The 8,245-nt window shown below is 45.8% G+C and overlaps 1 protein-coding gene across 1 annotated transcript; it reads right to left on the bottom strand.

The window, feature by feature from the left end:
• Positions 1–917: 917 nt before the first annotated feature.
• On the bottom strand, positions 918–8,129 carry LOC136178464 (glutamate receptor ionotropic, NMDA 2D-like). The gene is made up of 2 exons (XM_065952333.1): positions 5,391–8,129; positions 918–1,079 (listed from the first exon to the last, which is right to left on the bottom strand). The coding sequence occupies exons 1-2, from the start codon at positions 5,492–5,494 to the stop codon at positions 935–937; spliced, it is 249 nt and encodes an 82-aa protein (XP_065808405.1). The 5' UTR covers positions 5,495–8,129; the 3' UTR covers positions 918–934.
• Between the last annotated feature and the right edge of the window lie 116 nt (positions 8,130–8,245).

Genomic DNA, 8,245 nt, shown 5'->3' with positions numbered 1-8,245 from the left:
TAATGACGATGGTTTCTGTTTGATAATGACGACTTATAAGATGGTTTCTATACTGATTAGAGCTCTCAAGAACTGCCCTCAATGTTGTGCTTTGCCTGTGGTCACTTCCTGTCAGCACCTGTGTGTCCAATCAGACTCAAAGCTGATCGTTTGCTCTTACTCACATTGTTCCCTTTTTTCTAGATCCTTGCTTGTGTTGTTCTTACTCTCTGATGTACGTCGCTTTGGAGAAAAGCGTCTGCTAAGTGAATTGTAGAATTGTAGAATTAACGCTGTCACACAGGAAGTGACCCTTCTGTCGACCAATCATTGGACTGCAGTGTGTCTAGCGCCAACCTTTAGGGGCGGATCGGCACCCTTGGCAGCCCAACAGAAGGGTACCAAAAAAGTAGAAAAGTATGGATCAGTTACTTTGGTACCATTCCCAACTTTTGAGAATGGAAACGCCAATAAATGTGCACTGAACTGGACCGCTTGGTGGAAACAGGACTAGATTATCTGAGTCTGCAGGGCGGACCCAGGTTTCATGTCTCCCTCGTCTCGTCTTACATCATCCTGTATGACCATGAGTTACACATGCTCCATAGATGGTTCAGAACGGGTCAGCACATTTGTGTGTTACATCTTCAAATGACAGTGCGTTATTTCTCTGAGCTATAGGTCCAAACAGGAAGTGATAAAAAGCCTGCACAAGCTTTTAAATCCACTACAGAAACAGATCAGACCGCTGTGAGTCCAGGATGACTCAGCTCTCTAGGTTTGCTCTGAATGTGATCCCATTCATTAAATCCTGCCTGCCACTATTTACCTTTCAGCGCTGCTCTGCTGTCTGCTCGCTCGCTCTCACTGCTGTGTGTGTCTGAAGCTGCGAGGATGACATCGAAATTCATAGTCACCCTCCGTCTCCTCCTTCCCCTCCCCCTCCCCCTCCCTCTCACCTGATTCTGTCTGGCACTCGGTGGGTCTGGTTGCCGTCGCTCTGGCAGTTGCCGGCGTACTGTGACCGGCTGGTGGCCCCCTGGTCCCTCCGAAGAGCCATCGCCCCGTGGGTGAGCACGGAGACGCCTTTGGCAATGCGCCTGCAGGATTAGGGAGAGAACAAATGAGACGGAGACACTGGGACATTTTCAAAGGTCCTTTGTGACACTGTTGAGGTCCAGGGATATTCAGTAGGGAAGGGGCTGAGTGGAAGACCGACACTGCATGAATGACTGCAGACAATGAAAATGCAACCAGGTTCAAACTTAATGACAGAACTTATGGAGGGGAATGAATGGACTCCTTTCCTCTGTTCCTTTAGGCTGATCAACATTTTAAAGAAGTCTCATCTCGGCAGTTTCCCTTCAAACTAAAAAAGTGGACAGTCATCACATATCCACTGAGACACGATGTCAAACTAAATCTATTCATTATGTTTCTCAAAGTTGGACGAGCACACATGGACATTATGGTGCGCTAGCGTCTAACACTACACAGCTGAAGAGCATCAGGGCGCTCAGTCCAAAATCAAACAGCTAAGGACGAGTAGAAGACGCCAGACAACACAGGACGTGCTATCGTAGCGGACTTATCCGCTTTTTTATGGCGGTGACATCACTGTCTAACCCTTGATGTTTACGGCTGCTGGAGAATGTGCCGTCCTGACTGTCTACAATGAGGGAGAAGCTCGAGTCCCGCTGGCTGTGTTGTTGTCAGAGCCGTGTTTACATGGACGGGACGGCCGGCTCCTCCCCTTGTGTATAAAAGCTGTTTTAGTCAAGAACTAGAGAGAAGAAGAAGAACATACTCACTGATTATTTGGATGTTAGTAAGAGTTTTTAGATCACGCTCATTCTGTGTCAGTTTACATGAAATGTGAAGCTACGAGCTAACTAAAGAGCGCTAACATTAGCATGCTAACACAACAATGTGAAGCTACGAGCTAACTAAAGAGCGCTAACATTAGCATGCTAACACAACAATGCAGGACACAGGTGATGGCAGCTCGAGCTAAGGATAATTTTGTGTTTTAGTGGTGTTTAATTATGATGCGTTCCATTTGATAACTCCTTCATGTGAACACTGGTGGAGGGGGGGTTGGAGGTGTGTCTCTGGAGGAGAGCGGAGGCTTCAGTATTGAGGAGGCGTGGCCTAACAGCAGTTTGTTTTGGTTTCACTCTGGAGCTCAAGGGCGACATCTACTGGATAAAAAAGTGGAAGAGGAACGCTTGTGTTATGAAATGTGAAGTTGAAGCATAAAGTTCTGTTCTTGTCTCACTTTTGGTTTCACCTCCTACTGCTGCAGTATTTCTGTGTCCATGTGGGCTCTGGATTAATTTATGCATATCACAGTAAATAACACAAGAATCTAACACAACTATTAATACTGTTAGCTTCAGCCCAGATTCTAAACAAATGGAGAAACAGAACCGACTGTATCCTGGGAAAAGAAAAACACGATTAATTCAAAAAGTGCATAAATAACTGATTTATAAGGTCGCAGTGATGGATGAAGATGAAGCAAAAAACGGTGTTTGGCATTAAGGTATCACTACTCGGATAACAGTGTAGGAAAATGAAGGCCAGCTTGTTCACCTCGATGGATATGATTGGATGTTTCCAGTAGGCTGGTTGCCTAGCAGCCGATAAATGAGTCGGTGATGGTGAATCATGAATGAAGCAGCTGGAGCCTTGGGGATATTACAAGCACGACAACAGTGAGCATCCTGTTTCTAAATGAATTCATGCATCAAGTTTATTTCTCTCCTAACAAACTGAAAAGTACGAGAGACTCTCCGTCCGTCTCAAGGCGGTTTAATCCAACATTTGTCTTTGATCTGCAGGAAACAAGACGTTGGAGATCTGCTGTCCCACATATTTCAACCAACACAGCAGAAACAATCTACACATCTGTCAGACCAGAGACAAACAAATGCCTCTTAATTGATTTACCATGTGAAGGTTTTCTGTCCTTTTCTGGGCGTGATACTCAAACGAAATCAGACCTGCTGCATCGACAATTTGCCGCCACTATCCTGATACTTCACTGTTTTTAGGTAATCTTTCATAATATGGCGACCACACTCATTTGGCCAAGCTTCCATTTGGTGTTCCCAAACTATAACAGCCAATGAGAGCCTGAGTTGAAAGGAGGTGTCTGTCCCTATCCTGACGTCTCTACACCCAGCCAATTACTCGCCACTGTGCCGATGACTGACGTTTCTTGTAGCCAATGAGATTCTGGACACATGGATATGCTGCTTCAAACAAAACCTTGTGTCCTGAAAGCAGGAAGAGGGTTTTTAAAGGCAATGCTTACTCAGGTCACCATGTGGTGGACTCTGAAGCTTCAGTGTTTATCCAGCTCTGCATGGGTCTGTAAACCTTTCTGTGTTCTAACCTCTCTCCATTTTTCAAAAGCATCTCCAATATTGATCCTAGTTTGAGCACGTTTCTGCTCGTGGAGCTTATTAGAAACATGCAGAGGCTTTTTAGGTCGGGTACAATCACTTCTATCTGAACCACTTCTCTTGACCGCTTCCATCACTGCAACACCTGTTGACCTGATAACTGCTCTCATATCTGACAAACTGAGGGGCATCCAAAACGGGCCGTGTGGGGGGTCTCCTTAAAAGCGCCTACCTTCTCTGGTCCAAACAAATCCAGACCATTGTTCCTGATCATATAGTAAGGTCACTTTATCATTTATCTCTCTAAACATCTCACTGATTGGACCTTTAAATAATAAACCATTTAATATGTATGATCATCATATCGTACAGCTCAGAGGACATTTGAAGTCTCCATATGAAGTAAGTTTGGTGTTGGTGTATTGATCTGTTTTGTTCCAGTGTTTAAAAGAAAGAAAGAAAAAACTGACTTCACTGTTTGGAGGTTTCGCAGATAAAAAACTCTGTAGCAATAAAATTCATTCAACTTTAATGTTGAAGCTGCATTATTGAAGCGTTTTCATCAAGTGTAACACTCCTTTCTCCTTTCCGCCTCCTTCTTTTTTCCTTTTTATGACTGAGGTGGAATTAACGGTGCAAGTCAATAAAGGCCTGCACCTTTCACCTGGATTCACTTGGTTAGTCTATATGGATTAGATTAGAGGGAAATATAAAGATCCCTGTGGTGAAATCAGGTCACTCCTGCAGCAGAGGAAACGTCAGGACGGAGGAGCTGAGGACCTGTGTGTGTGTGTGTGTGTGTGTGTGTGTGTGTGTGTGTGTGTGTGTGTGTGATGCTGCAGGAAACAAACAAACCATGACGGTGTGTCCTGAGTGTGTGTGTTTCAGGGATGAAAGAGAGAAGCTTTATTTGCTCACTGATCCTCGTATATTTTTAAAACCATCAGGTTGGTTTGCAGCGCTGCAGATCTCTCTTAAAGCTGAGAGGAAAGAAACTCGTGCATCAGGAGTAACAGGATTTATAATCACAGGACCCTCGACCTGACATCACAGACCGAGGTGAGCGCCTTCTTCAGCTCTAAAGAATCACTGGAAAGCTTATACACTTTAACAAAGGGCAGCTTAGAAAGTTGGTCTTGACTCAGTCTCCATCCCTAAATGTTGGTCTTGACCCAGACTTGATCCCCAGATTTCATAGTCTTGTCTCGGTCTCGGTCTTGCCCTCCTTTGTCTAGGTCTCGACTCGGTCTCAATCCCTAAATTTCTTGGTCTTAGGGCACTATGATCTTTGTCTTGTTTCAGTCTAAACCTGCCTTGGTCTTGATTTCTTCTCGATCTTGCCCTGTCTTGGTCATGACTTGTTCTTGTTCTTGTTCTTGTTCTTGGTCTTGGTCTTGGTCTTGGTCTTGGTCTTGGTCTTGGTCTTGGTCGTGGTCTTGGTTTTGTCTTGATCTCACCCTTCCTTGGTCTAGACTCAGTCTTGATCCCTAAATGTCTCGGCCTTGAATTGGTCTCGCAGTATGTTATTCTTCTTTTCTCTAGTCCCTCCATTAAACAACTTTTATACACGAGGGGAGGAGTCAGCCGGCCGTCCTGGCGATGTAAACAAACTGAAGATAGGACTCTGAAAACTCTGAAAACATCACAGACAGTGGGACTCGGGTGTTACACCCATTGTAGACAGTCATGACTCACAGAGTTATTTTCAGAGGAGATACTGGATTTCTATTTAAGTGTGAAAAGTCACATAGAAAGCCAACATCTGATCATTTACATTCAGCAGCAGCAGCGACGTTAACCTGAAGGTTTGTTTGACATGAAGCGGTCCTCCTCTGTTTGGTAAAGAAGGTCTGACTCTGTCTGTGGGATCTAGAAGTGAACAGGGAGCCCCCGGAGTGGAGTCACCATTTGTAAGACGTGCACAGGTCTTTAATCATTTACACTGGATGTGGAGCAGCCCTGTTTGAATCCCACCGTGAACTCTGAAAGAAGTCCTCGTACCTGCGCGGCTCGTCCCTCCAGCCCTGCGGCCTGATGGCGAACAGGGCCTTTGGCAGTCCCTCCAGGCCCAGGCCGGACAAGGCCGGTCCCACAGCGAACCACATGTGACTGGGCCCGGCCTGACCCGACGCCCAGGCTGCTTTGAAAATCAGCTCGGCCTCCTCCAGGGAGCAGTACAGCAGACGCACCTGCAGGAGGACGAGAAGGAGGACGAGAGGTTTTTAATACGGAGGGAGAGGAAGAAGTGAAAAAGAGAGGAGGAGAGAAGAGCCAATAAGGGAGGGGGGAGAGAGAGAGAGAGAAGAGAGAGCAAGGGAGAGAGAGAGAGAGAGAGAGAGAGAGGGAGAGACAGAGAGAGAGAGAGAGGATAGAGAGAGAGAGAGAAGAGAGAGCAAGGGAGAGAGAGAGAGAGAGAGAGGGAGAGAGAGAGGATAGAGAGAGAGAGAGAGAGAGAGAGAGAGAGGGAGAGAGCGAGAGAGGATAGAGAGAGAGAGAGAGAGAGATAGAGAGAGAGAGAGAGAGAGGGAGAGAGAGAGAGAGAGAGCAAGGGAGAGAGAGAGAGAGACAGAGAGAGAGAGAGACAGAGACAGAGAGAGAGAGAGACAGAGACAGAGAGAGAGACAGAGAGAGAGAGAGAGAGGAGAGAGAGAGAGACAGACAGAGCGAGAGAGAGAGAGAGAGACAGAGAGAGAGAGAGAGGGAGAGAGAGAGAGAGAGGGAGAGAGAGGAAAAAGGGAAAGGAATAAATAAATGGAGGATAAAGATTTAATTAGAAAGAGAAGTAATGAAAGGAAGGTGATGTGTGTGTGTGTGTGTGTGTGTGTGTGTGTGTGTGTGTGTGTGTCTGTGTCTGTGTGTGTGTGTGTGTGTGTGTGTGTGTGTGTGTGTGTGTGTGTGTGTGTGTGTGTGTCTGTGTGTGTGTGTGTGTGTGTGTGTGTGTGTGTGTGTGTCTGTGTGTGTCTGTGTGTGTGTGTGTGTGTGTGTGTGTGTGTGTGTGTGTGTGTGTGTGTGTGTCTGTGTGTGTGTGTGTGTGTGTGTGTGTGTGTGTGTGTGTTATAAACCTGAAATGAGTCTAAACCAGTGTGTGAAAGGCTTCACTGGTCTGACACCAGTTGGTGTTTTGGTGAGTATATCCTGCGACATGCTTCACATTTAGGCGCCAGAAAGAGCGGCGAGATGACGCTGATCCCGCCCACTCAGCAGACAGCAGATGGAATCGAGGTCGGCATGAGGTCCAAGCTAACGCTTTATCCCTGTCAACACGTCCTCGGAGCAGTCGGGCTATTTCCAGACCACTTTACATTTAGCGCTGTCTTTTCTACCGGCTGACGGCCGCCATGTGAAATAAAGCGGGCACAGTCTCCTCCTCCTGAGTCTCCAGCGCGCCGCCATTCCTCACAAAGACGAGTCATTTGTTATAATTTGGTTCCATCAATCACTGTGTTAGCACAGGTGTCTCATTCCTCACACGTTGGACATCTCATTTTGGAAGAAAACGTTTCATTTAGATCTTACCGGGTCTCCATATTTTATGGTGACAGAGCTTAATGTCTTCAACATCCAGGTGGGAATGAAAGGAGAGGCGGAGTCCTCGCTCAGGTCACTATGGTTTGAATCCCGACCTGCAACAGTTTGGTGCATTCGATGCATTTCTCTGTCTCTCGGTCTCTAAGAGCCAAGTCTCTTTAACCTCTTTGGAACGTGGGCACAAACGAGGAAAGTGACTCCGGTCTGAAAACATGTCCAGACAAATACTGAGACTGATGTTTGTCATTTCATTTAAGGTCGATACTTCAAACTTCTTTGTAGCCTTGACCAGAAGACACGACAGAAAACATCTAGATCCTTTCAGCAGGACTGCTCCGGATATTCTCCTGACTTTGTTCACACATGCACTTCACAGCAGGAGATTATCCCTGTCAGACAGAAGGGGGACTATGGAGATAGAATTGTCCCAAAAAGATTTATACATATCGAAATGATATGTATGAATATGCATACATTTATAAATATACAAATATAAAAACGTGACATACAAATAAATAAACTAATTTGTATAAATAATCGTGTATTTGTAAATATATTTTTCGAGATTTGAAAATGAATATGTTTGACTTTGTGTGTGGATTCTGCATTTGTGAATCGCTTTTTGGCTTTTCTCTCAATGACCTCATTTTGAGACATTCTCACCGCACACTGTCCCAAATTTGAATGAGAACACAACCTGCCCTGAACAACCAGTAGATGGCAGTGTTGTGCAGCCACCGCTGGTTATGGTTATGATGAGGTATTTGGGAGACGCTTTTATCCGAATGTACCGTCTGTGACTGCTGCAGGATCAACAACATGGAAGTGAACAGTGGACTAACTGGATGGCTACGTAATAACTAGTGATAACTGTTTGATTTTTTTATCTACTAGACAGTATGAGTCCACTTCGGGAGAACTACAAGATCACAGGAGAACTACAAGCTCACAGGTGATGTGGTCAAGCCGCTTAAACCTGCCGACATCTAACTTTATCTTCATTTAATGGAGCAAAAATACTGACAAACTGCGCCGCGCTACGGGACGCCATTCTTCCACTTCAGGGTCATGGTGCAGCATTAGGCTGGAGCTACAGCCCCACCTAGTGGCGGGAGGCTACATTACACAACATTTAACGGGTGTGTGGTGTGAAAGCAAACCAAACCAAATGAAAAATGCAAAAATATTCCCTCGCTGAATTGCACCGAACTTCATCTGTGAAAGGACCCCCCCCCCCCCCCCCCCCCCGGTGTTTTATCTGCTGTAATTATAACCTGAAGTGATTCAGACGTACAGGGGGAAAACAGCCCGCCTGCTCTGTTCCTCAG

Source organism: Labrus bergylta, unplaced genomic scaffold (genome assembly GCF_963930695.1).
Source record: "Labrus bergylta unplaced genomic scaffold, fLabBer1.1 SCAFFOLD_225, whole genome shotgun sequence".
NCBI classification, from domain to species: domain Eukaryota; kingdom Metazoa; phylum Chordata; class Actinopteri; order Labriformes; family Labridae; genus Labrus; species Labrus bergylta.
The sequence above is the reverse complement of the archived record's forward strand: the minus strand, read 5'-3'. Positions and strand labels throughout refer to the sequence as shown.